The sequence below is a fragment of the Actinia tenebrosa genome, unplaced genomic scaffold, assembly GCF_029948245.1.
Source record: "Actinia tenebrosa isolate PJP-AT-01 unplaced genomic scaffold, QUT_ActTen_1.0 PGA_scaffold6__47_contigs__length_16458017, whole genome shotgun sequence".
NCBI classification, from domain to species: domain Eukaryota; kingdom Metazoa; phylum Cnidaria; class Anthozoa; order Actiniaria; family Actiniidae; genus Actinia; species Actinia tenebrosa.
In genome coordinates, this window is record NW_028292583.1 from 9,014,074 (window position 1) to 9,036,969 (window position 22,896).

The following is a 22,896-nucleotide window of genomic DNA, read 5'->3' on the forward strand; positions in this document are numbered from 1 at the left end:
ATGTGTTTATTGCGTAGGTTGCTATGGTGGGACAGAGTACTCTGATATTGTGCAGAGCAGTGAGCTCTATTCAAGGCATTGAACGCGTTTGAAGCGTCAATGAGCAATATAGCATCTGTATCATCAGCTTCGAATATATTATGCATTGCGTGAATCGCTGCTTCACTTCCGCATTTATGACCATAATAATGATGATGATAATAATAATAATAATAATAATAATAACAATAATAATAATAATAATTTATTAAGCATTATATAAAATTTCAATGCTTTACAATAAAATTGATATATTTAAAATATGAATAACTAAAAACTATGAATCTACAAGATGATTTAAATAGTAATAATATATATATATAAATTAATGAAAACTCAAACGAAATAAATGCGTTTTTAATTGAGTGTCGCTGTTTTTAACATTGTTTGGAAGTGAATTCCACAACTTAGAAGCAGTCACAGCAAATGATTTGTCTCCGCAATGTTTTGTCCTTGACTTTGGGACAGCAAGATTGTTCTGATCCATTGAATCTCTCTTTAAGGGCTGTTTTAAATGTCAATAACATAATTAATGTCCATGCGAAGTTTCAGGACAAAGTTATTGGCAAAACGTTTTTCAAGGGAATTTCAAGTTAACTTCAAACATCAATCATTGCCATTATAGGTGCTATTAGGTGCATCAGGGTCAATACTGATTGATAGCAATATACAGGATGATTCCGTGTTTTGAAAGCCTTTAACAAGTAAATAAAAATGGCGTTTACTATTCTTTGATCTCTTTTCGTTGCCGAGATATTCAATATAGAAATTACAAAATGATGACATCATAACAGGGGCCCAGTAAAAATAACGAATAATAAACGAAAGTACCTGATAAGGGCTTTCAAATAACTTGTGCCCCTCATAGTCAACAACAACAACAAACCAGTGAATTAATATCGTTGTTCATGGATTTCCTTAAATAATGTGGCGACCAATATTCAAAGTTGTTCATAGTTTATTTTCAACTTTTCATTTTTTTATATGGTAATACACTTTATACCACAATGGAATTCAATATACTTCGAATTTAATATTTTCTATTAATGTCTTTTGCAGTCACAATATCATATTAGTACTCTATCAAATCACATTAGTTATTATAAAATTTTCCGGTTCACGTTACAGTGTAGTCTCCTCAGCAGCCGTTCTTAACGCAGGGAAGCGTTCACCGGACCGACACTAAGAACGGCTGCTGAGGAGACTAGTTACAGTGCGGCGACTTAGATAAAACCAAGACCAGCCAGACACATTTTAATACAAATTAGCCAATTCTTAGCAATTTATTTACCTTTAAAAGCATATTTTACTTTATACACGTGTGTGTATATGATCAAGAGTCAACAAGAAACAGTTTTAAATTCAAGAATTCGTCACCTCATTAATCAAAATCAAAAACGTGATTTGTGAACTTGATCTTAAATTTGTTTGGGTGGCCTTGGTTACTGATGTCGTCGGACTGTATGAACTGAGATTCAAAAGTATTAATTGTCTCATATCTATAAACGATAAAATTTATGTATAAAATTATGTATAAAATCCAATGCAGTTGAAAAATTATCAAAAACAAGTAATAGCTAATATTCACATAGTCTATGAAGTCTTATAAAATAGATTAGCTTTTTTCGGGTTAGTATCGGAATTTTCCCTCAGATAAAAATATTATCCACCTCTTGGGAGTAGAATTTTCACCTAATATGAATACGGATCATTTAAAGCTTCTTATCAAAAGTAAAATACAATTAATTGATTTGTTTCAATTTGCATTTCCATAATTAAGTATGTCATTAATTTCAGAAAGAGTTGTCACTGAGTTGAATAAGTTTAGCTCTGCCTTGTGAATTGCCCTATTTCACTATGACGTCACATCATCAAAACAATCTATTGTTTAAACGCAAAGGATCATGGTCGTCGTCGGGGGTCAGATCAACGCAAATTCACCGAAAATTGTTCTAAAACCCGTATCAATCCACGAAAAGAAGTAGAATAGCCAGCAAACGCTCAGGATATTTTTTAGTACATATTAATACATATTATATCTGAAAACCAGGTCATTTTAGATTAAACTGTTTCGCTAGGAGCAAATTTTGTTGAATTTTCTATTGGATTTGGCGATTCTATCCCCGACATAAACAAGCAGTGACGTCATAGTGAAATAGGGCAATTAAAAAAGTGTTCAGTCATCGTTGAATAACCCTTTTCCTTTTGCACACTGCAAGTATACTAAATTAGACAAGTAGATCGTGTTGCAACAAGTAACGATAGTAAAAGGATTGTCACGAGACAGCTACCACTTTTGTATCACTAGGGAATTCTAAACGTTAAATCAACGGCAAAATTATCTTTATAGACCTTCCAAGATTTGGGCTTATGAGGATTGTCGAGCTCATCTCGGCGAAGGTACAGCCTGTAAAAACATCAAAAAAATCTTTACCTTACACTGAATGGGATGTAACGGCATTACATTCTAATTTGGATACACCAACTTACAAAACGGTTGTCATAGGGAAATTGAAAAAATAAACTCTTAGTAAATGAGTAAATTTACCGATTAGGAATAAATTATCACTGACTTCAGACTCGGGTGACCTAATCAAATCGGTTTTTCCAGTGTAAAGCTCTCGAAATATTATAATTTTTTAGCATTAACCGAAAATAAATAGGTTTTTATAATAACAATACTAAAAATTTATAATATTTAAAGAGCTTTAAACTGGGAATGATTTAACATATTAAAACCACGCATTCAAGGGCGGATCCAGCCAAAATTTTAGGAGGGGGGGGGGGGGGGGGGGCTAATTGAGTTTCTTCCGTCAACACAACGGAAAACAATATAAAAAAGCATCGATTTTTTCTGCTGAAGGGGAGGCTTCAGCCCCCCTTTGCCCCCCCTGGATCCGCCCTTGGCATTCTAGCGAAGCACCTTGTACTCACCTGTTATTTTCGATAAAACTAGTGTAAAACCAAAAGAAAAAGGCACACTTATCGTAGCCTACAGGAACATTCTAAAAACAGATTCAACGAGAAGTTTAATGGGTTAAGTCAGGGGAATATGAACTACTTCATTTTCTCTTGGTTAAATAGAGATTATCACATGTTACAGCAAAAATCATTGCATCGCGACTCGCCGTTTCAAAACCCTGATTGGATTTTGGTCTTTTTCGAGCAGTCAATCATCTTGGGTTTATGCACGCGATTGCTCAGGCTATGTTCACACTATACAGGATAGCAATCGTTTCGGCTCAAGAAGTATACCGGATAGGCCTTCTGTTCACACATGGAGCGCTTGTTTTTGGAGTGATTTTTGTATTGGATAGATGTTGCCCCGCTTCGGTTTCAAAAGGGATACACTTTGTATCGGATAGGTTTTTGTGCCGATTAAAGTGCAGTATGAACAGCACGAGGTAATGTATTTTACTTCGCTAACGCGGGGAGTGGTTGCCCAATTCTCCCGAGCCAAGGGCTCATGTTTAATGCGCTCGAAGGTGCGCCCTCTACCCCCTCTTACTATCAGTGCTCCTTCTTAAGGGTTTTTAAAGCTAATTAAAGCTACACAAAACAGAGAGAAGTCGAAACAGACGTGGAGTTCCATAGGATCGAACTATGGACCTCAAGCTCTGAAGGTCGCGCACTAACCAACTGGGCTACGCCTGCTCCTATGTAGCCGGAAGTTTAAGTGGTTTGAGTAAAGAGAGGGAGTTGGTAACTAGTATTAAAATCCAAAATGCTGGCTCATGGTCGGTTTCACGCCTGTCCACATTGGGGCCGGTAATACCATGTGCCGGTTTTAAAAAGCTATCCGGTATAGTGTGAACATAGCCTCAGTTTCTGAAATCAACGCATTCGGCTTTTTTCGAAAATCTAAAATGACTTGGTAATATTCCAAGGAATTGCGTTGTAGGGTTGTTTTTAAGTCTTCTTCCTTTGATTAAAGCCATTCTTATTGCTCATCCTTATCAAACTCAGAATTTTGTGATAAAATCTCAGAATTTTGTGATACAATATTTATCATGAGCAAAATGTTTTCTACTGGACGAGGTAAATATTTTGAGTAGTCCCCGGGGGGAGGGGGGGGGGGTACTACCACCCCAACTTGGGTAGGGGTGTGCCGCCAGGACCTCAAAACCCTGACCCTATCCCAGACCTAAAAATTTGATTTTACATACCCTACACCAGACTAAAACTAAGAATTGTACACCCTATCCCAGACTAAAAGACGGAAAAGACGGTTTTTCAACAGATTGCAATCAATATTTACTAACATTTTTATTGTTTTTGTGTCGGCAGAAAGCGTAGCCTATACGCCAGACAAAAATGGCCAAATCGTTAACCCTATCCCAGACTAAAATGATACCCTATCCCAGACAAATGTCAAAAAATGATACCCTACCCCAGACCCAAAAGTTGAAAAACCATACCCTATAGGGCGGCACATACCCGTATAGCAAATATAGTGGAGTACCCCTCCCCCCCCCCCGTGAGTAGTTTTACTTCAAGAGTTTCGACAGTAACCTGTGGTTGTTTTCGTAAATTTTATAGTGATTAAGACAGCAGTTTGCAAATTACTAGTAGAAATGTGTCAATGTTAGTGTTTCATCCGAGTTGTATTAACTTCCGAAGAATTCAGGAACTGAATGTTTAGGCTATGAATTCGGAGGCTTTGGAAACTCACCGCTTAAGGCTTCTCACCTTTACTGGTCTTTGCCTACATTCAGCTGATTGATCAGCCTTTTCTTAACTTTAAAACCGTTCTCCAAAGCAGCTTCTTGGAATATTCTTGAGTCAATTAAGATTTTCGCAAAAAGATGAGTCAATGGCTGACGCTGGGCGAGCGTGTTCGTAGACTTCATTTGCATAAACCCAAGATGATTGACGGCTCGGAAAAGACCAAAATTCCAATCTGGGTTTTGAAACAGCTAGATATCATTTTTATTCACGTCTTTCCATATCATATCGCGAATGAACGAGACTGCGAGCGAGTGATATGATATAGAAAACGAGCGAATAAAAAAGATATCAGGCTCTTAACATGAAATAATTTGTTTATTACACATTCAGGGTCGATAAAGCGACAAAATTTACAGCTTCCAGTTTACCATCAAGTGATATCGTATGACTTCACTTGATATGTTTTTTTATTCACGTCTCTATCACACGGATATCGACCCTAAATGTGTAATAAATCGTAAGTAAAGGCTGACACCGACGACAGTTTACCCTAGCTACCAATATTAGTCATAAACAAGAAATGTCTTATCATCTCACCGGACTAGATGAATAGAATTTTAGTTTGATGTCACCAGTCAAGGTCGGGCAATCCATGTCGCCTAAGGTTATGACAAGCTTGTCCAGGTCTGCAAAATGCTGGATCTACGAACAAAAATAACCAAGTACCCGCTTTAGTAACATTACTAGTTGCCAACGCTGCTAACGCGTCGTCTTTCACAACCCCTTTGTAAAATTAAACAGGTGAGTTGAGCATTGCGTGCATAGAACATCGAATGTAGTGGTAGTGTGGGAGTGAAGTGTCCCCAATTAATGTGAAACGCTCTGGCACCGAAACTAATGGCGGCTGCGAAGGAAACTTACTAGCATGACACTTGAATAAAGGGATTATTTTTACTTATATTCGTTTGCATTCCTTTGTTTTAAAATTGTGCGTACGTGAAATAAGCGGTCTCATTTCAATGAGCGCTCCTAATAGCTACGGAAATCAGGCTATGCAGTGCTATAGAATATTCTTTCTTACCGTTAGAAGCTATTGATTAGCAGTTCATTACCTGACCAGGACGTGCAGGCTCAGCGCACGATAAATGGAACACGACACTCCCATTGATAACTATCTCAAGTTTTAGATCCCTGCCATCTCCATTACCTAAACCTTGGGGAGAAAATGGTAATTTCAAAACGCGATGAATGTACGCGGTAACATAGGGGACCGGCCCAAAGAGGGATCCAGAGCTATCCCAAGTGCCTTTGCGAGCTTATCGTTTTCTTAGGTTAGTGCACGTTTTTCTAATGATACCTCTGCTACTAATAATATTAATACTAAGGTGTTGCTTAAAAATTTGATGAAGACATTTTCGACTAATTTGGCAAATAAAAGTAGTCGGGTGTAGGACTTGTAATGAAGCTGAAAGTAATCTAAGAAATTTGATATCTCATTCGCAATGCATCAAGGGATAAGCCTGGATCCTCCTCTGTGGCCCGGCTCTGTGGCTGGCCGGTTCTGTGGCTGGCCGGTTCCCATTGCCGTCAACACTCACTTACCAGATATGCCATCAATCTTGATGGTTCTTAGTTTTAGTGGTACAGGTGCTGGCATCCTGCGATTCAACTTGGTAAATATCTGCTCTACATAACCCACATATCGACTCTATAAAACATGACAAAATTTGTGAATACCAATGCAGTCATTGTAAATTTGAACGGAATCAGATTCGGAAACCACAAAGAGACGAAGATGCCAGCCAACCAGCAAGGGTAATAAAGTTGCTGACAGACAAGCAGTAAAGTATTTGTTAGTATTCTTGCCTGACTTGGTGTTTGTACTCCTTGGTAGGTTTTGCCAACATTGTAGTCAGTGCGCCGAAAACCAAAGAATCCCAGGCTTTGCTGTGAGATACACAAACGTATTTTATTTCAGTACAGACAATTGTTCCATCATCTTAATGAACCATAAGCGATACACTTACTCTGGCTTCTTCGAACTGGCCGCTTGCTAGTAACCAAGAACATATTGCTGTTCCCGTCCTACCTATAAAACACAAGAAGACTTCCTGAATGTAGCTTTAATGAACGCTATACGTCATTCTATATGTCAGGTATTACCTTTACCGCCTTTACAATGAACAGCAATGACATTTTTGGGATCCTGGTCCATCCACTCTCTCACGTTATGACAGAAATACAGCAATTGGCTTAAAAGGTAAAATCATGAAAATGGTCAGAGTTATGACAAAAAAACTGACGGACAGTCAAAACCTGTTAACCGACCTTGATAAGCTTATACCTTAGACGAGGCACATTGTGGTCATCAATAAGAATCCTCTCCACCCTGTTGTGAAACAATGCTGGGTCATAACTCCGTTCACCTAAAAATACAACATATACCAAGCACTCGTTAACACATCGACAAACCCAAAGAAAAACGATCTCAAAACTATGAAACAAACAATAAAACCTGACAACACTCAGTGACAAAAACTTTCGTAAGATAATTTTATAAGGGATCATTCTCCAGTCAGGAATAATGCTACACAAACAATAAAACCTGACTACACTCAGTGACAAAAACTTTGTATGATAGTTTTATAAGGGATCATTCTCCAGCCAGGAATAATGCTACACAAACAATATCTTGTTGCTGTCAAAACTGCCATTTACGAAAAACCACTAATCCACATTAAAAAAAACACCCTAAAAATGTGGCCAAAAAAACGTGGACAAGGCGGAAACGTAACGTAACGTAAACCCAAATCAGAGTTAATATTAACTCTGCCCAAATTAAACCCCAAAACAATTAAAGTAATAATAAATTTCGCCCGTGTGACGAATCAAAAATATTAAACAACAAAGCAAAACCAAAGATCGCCTCATGCCACTGGCCTAGAGTGAATAATCTTCGCTTACACCTTCCCTTATATACTAATACTAATGAGCCTCTATTCATGCCCAGATCCTTGAACTGTGTCGGCAGAATATCAATTCCCGACTTACTCGCTCCCGTCGCTATGCCGTCAGAAATTACATAACCTGATAGAGTGGAATACTTACTACACATATTGTAAACCTTATAGTGATCTTGATGCTTTGTATCTAAAAAACGAACTACTTCCTGTAAGACCAAAGATCGGCATTAGACCACTTCAATCAGTTACAGTGTCAAATATTGATATAGAGTATTAAATAAGTGATGTCTTAAATGACGCTCGAGCCTAATGTTGTCCCATTTCAGACCACGTGTCATTCCCTTGAGAATAATATTCTTTATTTGAGTTGTATCCATATTCATGTGTGTTCTCATGTACAACCGAGCGCAAACCTTAAACAAAGAAATGATACTATAGAGAATGATACGGGGTCTGAAATGAGACACTGAAAATTACGTCAGAGCCGAGGAGGTCTATTGAATCCCGATATTAAGCAAATTGACAATAACTGTTTAAAGCTTCATAACATTTCTGACAAATTTCTCCTTGTCAGATGCCTAAACAACTTCATTCCTCTTGCTGTTGTAACCGGCGGCAAGGCGCTCAGCTATGAATCAGATTGCAAGTGGTTTTGACAAAAGAATTTATTGAAAAATTCACACAACTTTACAATACATGAAAAAAAAAACGGGAACGAGATTACAGGATATCTCTTTACATCGTAGAGAATTCCTTGTCTTGATATGTGCAACGTCTTCAAGAACTTTTACTACACTGATTTAAGCTTAGTTTGGGCCTACTTTTATGGAAAAACCTGCATTCTTAAGACCTTACACATCCTATGCAATGTTGCACGCCCTAGGCGCAAACAGGATGTCCCAAACACGAACTTACGTAAACAAGCGCCAAACCTAGGTATGACTCACTGTAATGTAATTACGTACGGAAATTATTTCTTGCTTACGCATTTTCCACGCAAACAGTTAACTAAAGAATTACATTCCTATGTGTACACGAGGCATTCCTAATTAAAATATAGATTTATGACTAAATAATTACTGTCCGAAATAGTGTCTTTTGACTCTGTCACACTTGCCCCTCCTTTTTGTTTGCTTCGTCCTCGAGCAAATTCAGGAACAATGATGCGCAGGTGGACTCGTCAGTGCTGAAGTGCGGATCTTGGAAGATTATAGAGGTTGCTGTGTTGGCCTGCCGTTGTCCTTGTGGAACGTCGGAGTACAGGTGCAGCCAGTTCTTCCTCAGACGCATCGTCACTATCATCATCATCATCAGGTTCAGCTGGTTCTGTCATTGGTTGAAAGGCGATTGTCATTCCTCCAATGTCATCTTCTTCATCTGATGATTCTGGCGATGCAGTACATGTTTGTCTAGACCTGTCAGCTTGCCTGTGTCGTCCTCGTATCTCCAGCATTGGTCTTGGACACACTTGCATTTCTCCTTGACTAACAACTTTATCTCCTCCATGTCCATCAGCTCTTTCAACGACATATGTATTGTTGTCTCTTCGTTCGACGATTTTGTACACTTGGTTGTCCCATTTATCTTGAATCTTGTTTCTTCCTCTGACTTTACGGTTGCGAAGGAGTACTCGCTCTCCAACTTGTAGTGGTTCGGCCAGTGCTCTGCTCTTCTGGTCATGGATCTTCTTTCTGATGGTAGCAGCTTCCTTCAAGTTTTGTGTCACAGTGGTATAAGCTTCTCGTAGACGAGTCTGGTGCTTGGTAATCCATTGCTGGTTGTCTACTGTCACTTGTCTGTCATCATCAGGAAGTAGAATGTCCAAAGATAGCTTTGCATCTCTACCAAACATCAGGTAGAAGGGTGAGTATCTAGTCGTTGCATGAGGCGTAGCATTATAGGCGTAACATAACTCTTTCAGGTGTTCAGGCCACCTTCTTTTCTTTTCTGCTGGTAGAGTTCTTAGAAGCTCATGTAGTGTACGGTTGAATCTTTCGCACTGCCCATTTCCTTGAGGATGATAGGGGGTTGTCCTTGACTTCTTAATTCCATACACTGCACACAACTCCTTGACTAGTTCTGCCTCAAATGACTTGCCTTGGTCAGAGTGTATTCTTTGGGGGATTCCATACACAAGGAACCATTCTTTAATCAGGGTCTTGACTACGGTTGTAGCTTTCTGATCACGGGTAGGTACAGCAATTGTAAACTTTGTGAACACATCTGTTAACACGAGGACATTTTCTCTTCCATCTGTTGCAGGCTCAAGCAAGGTAAAATCCATCGCTAGCACTTCCAATGGCCTAGTAGCTAGTAGGCTGCCCATCGGCGTCTTGACTGGAAGGTAGGATCCTTTGGCAATGACACATCTTTCACAATTTGAGATCCATTGCTTCACATCTCCTTGCATACCGGGCCACCAACATCTTTTTCTCAAGAGCTGTTCTGTCCTGTCTTGTCCTTGATGTCCACATTGATCGTGCGCACCCTTCAGTACTTGTGATTTCATTGATGTGGGGAGTAGCAGTAACCGAAGCTCACTTCCCTGTCCGACTCCTGTACGGCGGTAGAGAACTCCATGGCTTTCCTCAATCCTGTTCCAGTGACTAAGCAACTTCCTTGTATCCCTTGTCTCTTGTTGGCTTTGCCTTTTACTTGGCCGACGTCCAAGGTTTCGGTAGTGGAGGAGACGACTGATACATGGGTCCTCCTGCTGTAGTCGTTGGATCTCTGTGAGAGGTGTGGTTGGGAATGAGGTTGCTTGCTCCTCCAGCGCACTTGTCTCTGTGTTGCTTATGAATGCTGCTGATACCATCAAATGTTGACGTACCTCTTCTGGTAGGTCTGTAGTATTGGTAGAATAGGCTAGTGTACTTCTTACTTCAACTGTGGTTGGTTCTTCATCTCGGTTGATGCGACTTAGAGCATCTGCATTCTGGTTGTGACGTCCAGGGCGGTACTTGATGGTGAAGTTGAAGTTTGCTAACTCTGCAGCCCACCTCTGCTCCACAGCTTTCAGCTTACTCTTTGACTGTAGGTATGTCAGCGGGTTGTTGTCTGTGTAGACGACAAACTTCGATCCCAGCAGGTACTCCCTGAACTTCTCACATACAGCCCACTTCAAGGCTAGTAGTTCCAGCTTCCTCGATGAGTAGTTCTCCATGTTTCGCTCTCCACCTCTCAGGCCTCGGCTGGCATAAGCGATCACTTTGACTCTTCCGTCCTGTTCTTGGGACAGCACGGCTCCCAATCCTTCGTTGGACGCATCCGTCTCTAGGATGAAGGGCTTGGTGTAGTCCGGGTAGGCCAGCACTGGTGCTGAGGTTAGTAGATTCTTTAACTTGTTGAAGCTCTTTTGGCACTCTTCTGTCCACAGTACGCCAATCTGCTTCCGGGTGGTCTTGTTACTTCCTCCGCTCCCGAGCTCAGCAACTAACTTGTGCAGCGGGCCTGCCATTTGAGCGAACTTGGGGACAAATCTTCTGTAGTATGACGCGAAACCAAGGAATGATCGCACATCGCGCACTGTCTGGGGGACTGGCCACTCGTTAACTGTCTTTGTCTTTTCAGGGTCTGTCTCGACACCGTCAGCAGAGACCACGTGCCCCAGGTAGGACACCCGATCTCTGAAGAGTTGACACTTGGTTGGTTCAACCTTTAATCCATGATGCTTCAGCTTACTGAATACCGTTTCCAACCGCTCAAGATGTTCTTCAATGGTGGATGAGAAGACTATGATGTCGTCCAGGTAGACCATCAGGGTGCGAAGTATGTCCTCTCGGAAGACTCCTTGCATCAACCTTTGGAAGGTCGCTGGGGCATTCTGTAGTCCAAACGGCATCCGAGTGTACTGAAACAAACCCATGGGCGTTGTGAACGCAGTCTTGTGCTGATCATCAGGATGGACTTCAACTTGATTGTAGGCTGATGCCAGATCTATGGTGGAAAAGTACTTTGCGCCACGCAGTGCCTCCAGTGATTCCTCTATCCTTGGTAGGGGGTACTGATCACGCTTGGTTTTCTGGTTCAGCTTCCGGTAGTCGACGCACATCCTCAAGGCTCCAGACTTCTTTCGTACAAGCACTATTGGGGAGGCATAGTTACTCTCACTTGGACATATCACTCCTTTTTCTAGCAAGTCTTGTAGATGCTGTTGCACCTCCTGGTATTGGTTTGGAGGAATCCTTCTGTAACGCTCTGTGACAGGCACATCATCGTCTGTGTAGATGCGATGATATGTTGTCTTTGTACAGCCAAGGTCCTCCTTACATGAAGCAAACACCTCTTCATTTCTTTCGAACATCTGGAGAGCTTTCTCCCTCTGAAGTTCCGTTCCGGGGAAATGTTCCAGGGTAATCCCGTGAGGGGGTGTCTGTATCCTTTGCCAACGTACTTTGCCCACAGCTTCCCGTTGGGGTGGCATCTGAGGGTCAGCACTAAGGTTACAGCACACTGTCACCATGTTATTCTCGTGTAGGAACTCCAACTGCTCTCCTCTCTTGACCATCTCTCCCTCTCGCACAATTCCAATCCGCGTCCTCGGCTTTAGCCATATGTCCTTTGCCGTCTGGTTGGCAACTCTGACATAGTAACACGTCTTGGTAGTATCCACGAGAGTACTGGCCACGGTGAGGTTTCCTTCTACTGGTACACCAAGGGGTTCGATCACAGCATCAGTGCCCCATGATGGGCCTGTGACCAAGATATCAGATTCTGTGAAAGCAGGGACCCAGACTTTGTCTGAGCCGGCTACTTTCACGAACCCAGTTTTACGTTTACTCTTCTTCTCTTCATCTTGCAGGATCTGTTGGTATTGGGGCACCTGCCCAAGAACGTTGGTTCCCAGTAGGCCAGGTACCCTCCTCTGCATTACTGTAGTGGCTGCTGTGTCCTTCGTGATGAAGATGCCGCACCCAGGGACCACCACTCCTCCGATCTCTACTGTAGCGACGATATATCCAATGTAAGGGATGTCCAAACCGTTAGCTCCTCGCAGCTGCAGTAATCTTGTTTCAGGGTGTAGGTCTCCTAGGGTTGGCTGTAGCTTTTCCCTGTAGAACGACTCGGTGATGAGGGTAACCATGGAGCCCGTATCCACTAAGCTTTTCACAGGTACTCCGCCAATCCTCGCCACCACTGTGGGACTTGTCCCGACAACCTTTTCGTTCTGAAAAAGAGAGTTAGAGCCACTACAGTTCCTCTCCACGGCGTGGCTCACTGCCATGGAGAGCTGGAGTTTGACTCCTTCTGTGGTGCTGCTGGTGCCTTGTCTTTCAGGGGCTTTGGGCAGTTCGGCCGAAGATGTCCAAGCTCGTGGCAGTTGTAACATCTCCTCGGACCACGTGGGGGACTTCGTGGTGGTGATGGGCTTGCTAACTTCATGGTAAGTTGGGTTAGCAGCTTCTGCTGCTCATCCAGCAATTTTTGTTGCTGCATGAGCCTCTCCACCAGGGCCTTCTGTCCTGCTGTAAGCTCTTGGATGGCATTTACTTGGTTGCTCTCCACCAACACCTCCTTGGCCGCTGCATGGCGATGTGCTCCTCTATCTGTGTCTTCCGAGCTACAATAGGCCTCTTGCCTCACCTCGTTGAAGGTCTTCTCGGGATGTTCTCTGATATAGCGCTTGAGATCCCTGCGCAACAGGTTGTCACGCAAGTTCTCAACGAATGTGTCTCTGAGGTTCTGGTCCTTGTTTTCCAGGGCTCCTACGTGTACTCTGGTTATGTGCTCCGCCATTGACATCAGGGCATGGGCAAAGTCCTGGATGGGCTCCCTGTCACCTTGTTTTCTGGCGAAAAACCTCTGGAGAAGCTGGGTCTTGGTGAGCTTCTCTCCGAAGACGTCTCTCAGAATCCTGAAGAAACCCTCCGGGTCTGTCCAGTCATCCGCAGGCCTTAGTCGAACTTCATCTCGAGCCGCTCCTTCTAAGCTATGGTACAGGAAATCCACCGCCTCTTGAGAAGTTAACTTCTGGGCAGCCACAGACCTCTGTGCATCCGCTATCCAGTCTTCAAGCACCTTGTCGTCTCTGCCACCAGCATACTTTCTCAGCTTCTTCTCCCTTGGCACTGTCACTTTCACCACTGGTGCAGGAACAGGTTGGGCAGGGGGTCCTCCTTCAGCCTGCATGCCATCCAGCTGTGCCTTGAGTGCAGCCAATTGCTCTGTGAGTGCAGCCACAGCTTCTTCTGCCATGATTTCAGTCTCGTTCCCGTTTGTAAATAATCAATAACTACTAATGTCAACTTTCTTGCAATCCCACTTCTGACACCAAAAATGTAACCGGCGGCAAGGCGCTCAGCTATGAATCAGATTGCAAGTGGTTTTGACAAAAGAATTTATTGAAAAATTCACACAACTTTACAATACATGAAAAAAAAAACGGGAACGAGATTACAGGATATCTCTTTACATCGTAGAGAATTCCTTGTCTTGATATGTGCAACGTCTTCAAGAACTTTTACTACACTGATTTAAGCTTAGTTTGGGCCTACTTTTATGGAAAAACCTGCATTCTTAAGACCTTACACATCCTATGCAATGTTGCACGCCCTAGGCGCAAACAGGATGTCCCAAACACGAACTTACGTAAACAAGCGCCAAACCTAGGTATGACTCACTGTAATGTAATTACGTACGGAAATTATTTCTTGCTTACGCATTTTCCACGCAAACAGTTAACTAAAGAATTACATTCCTATGTGTACACGAGGCATTCCTAATTAAAATATAGATTTATGACTAAATAATTACTGTCCGAAATAGTGTCTTTTGACTCTGTCACACTGTTGCAATCACAAACAGGTTATCACCACCAATGCTGCACCTTGTATTACTGGTCGCTGATGGAACCTTGGTTTTGATTGCACTTTACAAATATGTTAATATTATATTAAATGTTATGACCAATAAATACGAAATGAACTGCATACGTGCTTGAACTTGTGGATAAATTGAATCACCGTAAAAAGCTTTGTGAAATGACGTTTCGGACGTTAGTCCTTCGTCGGAGTAACGGTGGAAAGAAAAGATGAGAAGGGGTGAATAAATACTAAAGTTTTGCGGGAATTATTACCGCCGTGTAATAAACTTAAACCAAAGACAATTATGTTAGATTCTGAGTGATTAGCGGAATAGACCCTTTTCGAGTTCCAAATTACTTACTGATATTGGATTGCGATACAGTTTGTGTCTTCCAGAAGATGGAAAGGACATGGCAATGACTCTTTCTGTTAATATAAACATGCAGTAAAAAAGTTACAAAATAACCAAGCTCAGGGACGGCGGAGCAGTTTTTTGATTGGGGGGGAGCTCAATAGTGACATTGTATGGCAAGGTGGGGGGGCTGAGTTTAGTGAAAGTGTATTAAAATTTCACAAAGCTGCACTGAAGCTACTAAATTTTCTAGCAGCTCAGTCAGCTCAGTTTTGCTTTAATGATGCTCAGGTAGACAGACAGAAAGACTCAGATTTAACACGGTATCAATCTTAAAAAGCATCATGGGCAGTAAGTTTGTGTGGCTCCCCCCCCCCCCCCCCCCCAATTTTTTTACGATAGTTTAAGATTGATATCTACCTTAGGAAAAGAATTAAATCATACAGACCTGTAACATACGTTAGATCTAGATCAAATCCATCAGTCTGATATCTCCTCTTATTCTGTGAAATCTAAAACAAATAACATTATTGCATTAAAACAAGGTATATTTCAGTAATAATGCACACTGTTTATAAAAGCAAGGCTGAATAATCAACAGAAAGTTCAGAATAACACTAGTTGTCGTAAAGTAAGCTATTGTCATTACTATGCAAACCAGAGTTCATTTTGCTGACGAAACAAAGTAACTTGACAAGAACCACATGTATTACGATAATGGTTGGCAAATATACATTGAAATGCTAATGTTTGTAAACACCAACTAGCTCGCTATAAGAATGTTGACTCAACATCAATGAGAGTTAATACCATGCGTCTTGTTGCTCTTTCTAACTGGTCTTTTCCAGTAACAATTCTAATAAAGAAGAGGATTCTGATGAACCTTGCAGCAACAACAAGTCTGAAAATAATAATTAAAACCAAACTTAGATTTACTGCTTTTTCAACAGTTCTAAGACCACAGCCATTATAAATTAAAGTATTCATAACTCATTCTTTTATTCCTTACATTACATTTTAATCTATGGATCTGTCAGTCCATGTTACATATGGACCTCTCTGAAAATCACTGCTGTGAGAGAGAGTTCCAGTGGAGCATATTTGGTATTTTTGCTATAAAGATTATTTCCCAGAATGGACATGAATTTGAGTTGACCCACATTCAACCTGGCCACATATATTAAGAACAAGTACATAGTTAGACAAAAGTGTGCCCATTAATCAAATAACAGACTGATTTGTTTAATTCTAATCATTTCCCAAAATAGCATGCTGAAAAGTATTATTTAAAAAAAAAAGTTGTATAGAAATTGCTGACAGACAATCAAAGTGTTGCATTTGTCAGGTAGAATTGTTTTGATGTCCCCATTTCAATATCTTAAACCTGCCCATGAATAAGCTAAAAAAGGTTGACTGTTTTCACATTCTTCAAATGGGTTTGACTAGAATGAAATTGGGGTAGGCAATAGTTGGGTGGGCATATCTACCTGCAGCATCAAGAGTAACAACTGAAATCAAAATACAATAATAGAAAGGATGGGTTCTCAATAATGTTAAAAACTTACTTGACAAGGCTATGTTCCCTGAGAGTAATGATGGCAAATATTACAGTCAGAATAAAAGACACAATTACAACAACCATGTCAAGAATTTCAATCCATCTCTTGAAAAAATGTGATCTACAAAGAAAACCAATAACAAAGATTATTTTGGGTTCATCTTTTTTACTTGCTATTTACACATTTTAACTACATTCACTAATCATAAATAGGCACATGGACATATATATAAGACGTCAAACATGCTACATGATATTAATCTTGGTTTGACATCTTATATAAGACATCCATGTGCCTACTTAGCAACTTGTACATAAAGCTGAACATTAGCTATATTGTTATAAACCAAAAGCTTCTTACCCAAAGGCAAAGATTCTTAAGCCAAGTTCTAACACAAAAATGGTAGCAATGATGAGGGAAAATATTTCAAGTGGAGCATCTTCCTGTCAAGAGTGAATCGTAAAGAAACAACATTTTAAACAGTCTAAATATTGTTGCATATTCATTATAAACTGACATTAAGCACAATGGTGATACACTTCCTCCCATTTGTCTTGAAAGCCCAGAAACCGATCAAACTAAACTTTAAATACTTACAAAGTTTCTGCTATTAGTGCTTGATGTAGCTAGATTGACAATGACAATTATAATGTCTGCTAAAACAAGAAGAAGACTTATGACCCTGAAAAAAGATTATGATAGACAAGTAAATAGTATGATAGAGTGCAAATAATATACCCGTGAAATGGTTAGAATGAAATAGAGTAACAACTCAATATGCAAATGAATAGATATATGAAAAAGCTATACAAAGGAAAAGCATGTACAACAAAATATTGTTTCAGTTTTTGTAAGTGTGCTTAAAAATATTTTAAAATGAGCGCCCTTGAGTAGCACAAGTGCACTAGCTTGCCCATCACAGCTCGCCTATTTCTTTAACTAATTAGACTTAGGCAACCAAAGGTTAGTAATTAGTTAGCTTATAGCTATCTATTTCATGGGTATATCTGCACTCTAAACATCACATAGAATTGATATGGATTGGATGAATTACAATTAATCTGGGTTTACCTACATATTAGTAGAACATATTGTTTTATTAACCAATTATTTATTGCCATATGATGATGAATTTCATGATAAAGTTTGTCTACATAATGTGTTTTGCTCAAGACTTGCTTTGCTATGCCACAATACGCTTTTACATGCCTTATTTGGCAACACCAGCAAGCATCATATCAAAATGTGTTAATTTTTACCCATTAAATTGTACAAAAGCCTTTGCATAGAAAAATGCAAATACATTAAACATGATCATACTTCTGCACATTGCACTGTAATCACAAACTTTGTGATTATTCTTATTCCCCACTCATGCATATGCTCTCACCTTACAACAAAATGGTCCACAATATGTCCAACTTTAAAACGAACATGTCTGTTAATTACAGAAAAAAAATAACTTTAGCCATTAGGTTATCTACTTGCATCTTGCACCATGGTCATGTGCAGTGATTAGCTAAAGCTGTGCTCTATCAAATAATAGAGCATCATTATTAAGGGAAAGTAAACTTTTTATTGAAGGGAGAGCTGGAGGATTGCAGTAGACTTGAAGCCCTCCCATCCATTATGACCCTTCTAATGAGAGAACAAGGAAAAGCTTTTGTCAAAAAAAGGTTGAACTCTGCAATTTTTACAGATGATCGTCCCCTCTGAAGCCCAGCCCCCCTCCCCTCCCCCTTCCACCCCCCTCCCCTCCACCCCCTCCCCTCCACCCTCCACCCCCCCACAATATAAAAAAAACATACCTTCCCTAATGATAATGTCAACTGCTAGCACAATGCTTTGCAATGGTTTTGCAAAGCATTGTGCTAGCATTCTTTTCATGCTTTTTGGAATGCAGAAAAGCTCTTCTTCTTTCAAGGAATGAAATAGGTTGGTCTATAAGCTGGAACGTGGGACGTTTGTCACGCTGTACTTTGTCAATTGATGACTTTTTAAATTGTGTGACTTATCAAATACTTACTAAATACTAAATGCAATATAGAGCGTTTTCACTCATGTGACCAAGGCAGCCATATTGGTGTACCAAACAACAGAAACTTTCAAATCCTCGAGGATATAAAATATATTGTTTTGGTACACCAAAATGGAACTGTGACGTCATGTGAAAATGCTCTATGATATTAACCTCCCCACCCCCTAACAGGCCTAACAGTCTATATTTCTGGAAATTGCTTTTCGGTTTGCTTTTTTTAGTGGGAGGAGGTTTTGTGCATCGAGTCATAGAATGTTATTGATATGTTCACGTGCAGTGATACAAAACTAATTTATTCATTCAAATAGCCATAGTTAACTTAATGTAACTAGCAAAGGAAAATGTATGCTAGATCTCAGTAGACAACAGGGGACAAGATAGAGTTCAATAGCAGAAATAGAAAGTAGAAAGTAGGAATATCACATTTCACACATTTGTGCCCGAATATTGTGTAACACTGGAATAATATGTGAATTAAGACACTATCTTTCTATCAAACAATTAAGCAAATCTACTATAACTTAATCTATCAGTACATATCGTATGCCATTATGGCATGGGGTAGTACATACAAAACTTATATTCAAAAAGTTCAGGTTAAGCAGAATCACATCATTAGACTAATATTATTTGCAACACCTTATGGAAAAGAAACAGAAAGCGTTAAGCCATTATTGAACCTCCTAAATATTCTATCAGTATATAATATTTATCACTTGCAAGTCTTGAAATTTATGCAACTTGTGGCATCACCAGATGCTGCCTAGTGTGTTTGATTGCATGTTTAAAAATGCCAACAATGTCCATAATTACAATACAAGATATGCATAAGCAACCAAAATCTTTATAAATCAAAAGTGAGAACAAATATAGACAAACAAACAATTTCATTTATAGCAATAGATCTATGGAAAGACCTCCCAGCTTATCTCAAATCTTTAAGTACATTTTCCTTCTCAAAACAAGTGAAAGACTTTCTTCTTTCCAAACAACATCTGAAATTATTGTTCGCCTCTACATCAATTCTAATTATTTAAATAATTTTTTTTTTCAAAAAAGACCTACATCTATTTCCTTTCTATATGCTTATTGGGGTGCAAAAAATTAATCTGTGAAACATTTATTACTAAATAGTACACAATAGTACTAATTAAACAATAGAAAACAATGGAATTTGCATGAAATTGTGCTATTTAGTATTATTAAAGTTTCACGGATTTACTGTGGTCACTCTAATATTTTATAATATATTAATTCTTGTGAATGTATATATGATATTCATTATTTAACTTTTCCTAAATGTTCTATTTTTCTCTCTCTGAAATATATATACGTATATGCATATGCATATATATGTATGTATATGTGTGTAGTTGATCACCAGTAGAACATTAAAATCTGCTGACGAGTGAGTCTGACTCACGAAACAGTTCTGTAGAGAACAGATTATGGTTGTGTGATTTCTACACTTAACGCATATATTTATGTATATATATGTATGTATATGTGTGTGCATGTATATGTATGTGTATATGTATACACTCGATTGAAGAATCGTTGTCAGTTTCAGAAACATAGGACATGAGAGATGAGACCAAAATGGCACATGGGAAATGACATTATTATATTATAACTTATTCATTTGCGCCATCCATGCAGTAGGTTTGGAATGCCAAACACGTATTAAAAACTGTAGATTATTCCCAGCCTTCTCTTACACCCTTCTTCACAAGGGACTTGAACTTCACCTTCTTGAGCCATAGTATACCTCCTATTCTGCAGGATCGATGATGTGGTAATGCTCATTTGTTCTCATCTCCTCTTATAGTGTGAGACGAGTCCACTGGGAATAGTGGATGATGTCACATGTCGCCGGTCACAGCATGCATCTAATTAACACACTTCCCATGTACCATTTCGGTCTCAGCTCCTATGTTCTACATTTCTGAACCCGACAACGATTCTTCAATATTGAGTGTATATATCTATAACTAGTAAGTGTAAAGTTAGATGTCATATTCATACATTCTTTCCTTTATTTATTATTCCTTCCTTATACCTGTTTTTAAATAATAACATAAAATGGCTGAGGGTAAACTAGAAAACTTATGGTTAATTTAGAGCGTAAACAATATAACCGTGAAACTTTAGTAAAAATAAATAGCACAATTTCATGTGAAATTCCATTGTTTTCTATTGTTTGATTAATAGATAATTTAATTATTGTTTAATCATTCTCCAGCCAGGAATAATGCTGCACAAACAATAAAACCTGACTTGAGTGCAAACAATTAATCCGTGAAACAGTAATTACTAAATAGTACAAAATAGTGCTAATTAAACCATAGAAAACAATGGAATTTGCATGAAATTGTACTATTTAGTATTAATTACTAAAGATTGTTGTCACTCTAACCCTCAGGCTCAAACACTAATTCAAGTAAAGGGAAAGGATTTAACCTGTGAAATAAAAAATACTAGTCAATTTGTAATAGTTAAATAAAGATAAAAGAAAACAATAGAATTAGGGTCTACTAATGTGTATTAGTCTAATTTCTATTTCACGGGTTTAATGACTTCACCTATCTATATTTTTTCTTTGTAAATACATATACTGTATATATCTTGCATGATTGTAAATAGATTTCTATTACTAAATGTTTTTATATATAATTCTACTCCCTATGAGTAAATAAAGGTTGTATTATTGTATTATTGTATTGTAACTGCTGATTACAACACAAAGCATAAACTTTGCAGAACAACATGCTAGTAGCTCGCTCGCTGTGCAGAGATTTTGGAGTTGATAAGCATAATAAGCAAGAGCACAATACTTACCCAAGCTTTGTTCTCGTTTCCTGGTCTTCATCTTTATGACTCCATGAACTTAAATGAGGGTCAGTGACGAAGTAAACGTGTTTGTGCGGTTGTTCTTCAGTTTCGTATTCTATTTCTTCTTGTTCAGCTTCCTCCATCTCTTGTTGCTCTTCTAACTCGTCATCGTCGGTTTCTTCTTGATCATAAACAAGTTGTTCCTCGCTACCATATCGTCGATATCCCATGGCGAGGTTGTCATTGGGCATAGTCACCTGATTAATATGAAAACAAAACAGGAAGGAAGTGTGGAAAGTGAAAAAAGGTAGGTATTCTTTTGCTGCAAACGACTCCTCTCCCAAACTTTGTTGAACTCCCATAACACGTGACTTGAGTGCTGAGCATAACTGTCAATGGGGAGGAGTGGGCCACAGGAAGTTTGTAATCGCAGGAATCGTGGAGCATATCGAAAAGAGGGAGGGGGAGGAGGGGGGGGGGGGGGGGGGGCTGGTATCAAATTGCGAGTAAAAAAACGTTTTGTTATTCATATTCGTATTTTTGGCGCAAAAAGATGGAGGCTACAGCTCCCCTGGTTCCGCGGTCCCTGAATCAATGATTATGCAAAGCCATATAAAAATATTGAGGACAGAATATGTCCTATTTGCAAAACAGAAATAGAAGATAAGCTCACTTCTTGTTAAATTAATTAGCACTATCTTCTACTAAATAGTGCAAAGTGTTGCACACTTTTAGTGTTTGTACTCTACTACTACTACTTACTACTGACGTTTTGGGCCCCTTAATAGGGAAGGTCATGAAATACAAGCAGTGAAAAAAGGGTCACATATAGTTATGGAAGGGGAATGCGGGAGGGAATTTTGTGAATTCCAACCTGAATTTTTTTCCTTGGCCCCGGGCTACTAAAACAGGATAATTTTTAAAATAAACTTTCTATTAAGCTATATATTTTTGGGGTGCCCAACTTAAATGCAATTTTTTAATGTGCCCCCCATATAATAAATCCCACCACTCCCCCCCCCCCCCCCCCCCGCATGCCTATCAAAAATGAATGGTCCTTAAGAGCAGGGCAGTGATATGGTTAGTGAAAATGACCCCTAAGTTACCCCCTAGTCCTGTCCATGACAGGTGGGTGTGTCAACTAATGATTTTTACCTCTGAAAGGTACCAATTATCTATTGTTTAAGTGACAGAGGTCAGAAGATGATCCTTGATGGCCATAAATTAGATAACTCACTGGGTTAGTATATGTTGGAGTCTTTTACAAAAGTTTGTATTGTATTGTATCTAAAATATCCTGAATTAGAACAGCCATTCTGGCTGTCATATTAAATGATCTCAGATATCTTAGTACCAGCTGACAAATGCCCTATACTAAGAGGTACCACCTCACTTTCTCTGACACTTTAGAGTGTACTTCACATATCGGCAAAACAAGACATGTAGCTCTTAAAAGTATTTAGTTATCAACTATTTAGAGGTAAAATAGCAGCAAAATAGGGTAAGTATCATGGTGTAAGGAATAGTCTGACAGGGGGGCTCTATTCTAATTCTAATTATACAGCTTCTCATTAATCCCATATAGATAAATGTCCAATTATTTTCTTAATCATATCCTTTTTGTAATCACTACCAAATCCTT

At 39.3% G+C, this 22,896-nt stretch overlaps 1 protein-coding gene across 1 annotated transcript; it reads right to left on the reverse strand.

The window, feature by feature from the left end:
* Positions 1-979: 979 nt before the first annotated feature.
* On the reverse strand, positions 980-21,609 carry LOC116300294 (phosphatidylinositol 3,4,5-trisphosphate 3-phosphatase TPTE2). The gene is made up of 18 exons (XM_089039210.1): positions 21,261-21,609; positions 17,775-17,822; positions 16,982-17,066; positions 16,745-16,827; positions 16,391-16,504; positions 15,636-15,726; positions 15,274-15,337; positions 14,835-14,899; positions 7,816-7,876; positions 7,052-7,133; positions 6,871-6,959; positions 6,735-6,796; positions 6,574-6,654; positions 6,310-6,415; positions 5,820-5,920; positions 5,305-5,409; positions 2,974-3,044; positions 980-2,446 (listed from the first exon to the last, which is right to left on the reverse strand). The coding sequence occupies exons 1-18, from the start codon at positions 21,503-21,505 to the stop codon at positions 2,344-2,346; spliced, it is 1,656 nt and encodes a 551-aa protein (XP_088895336.1). The 5' UTR covers positions 21,506-21,609; the 3' UTR covers positions 980-2,343.
* Between the last annotated feature and the right edge of the window lie 1,287 nt (positions 21,610-22,896).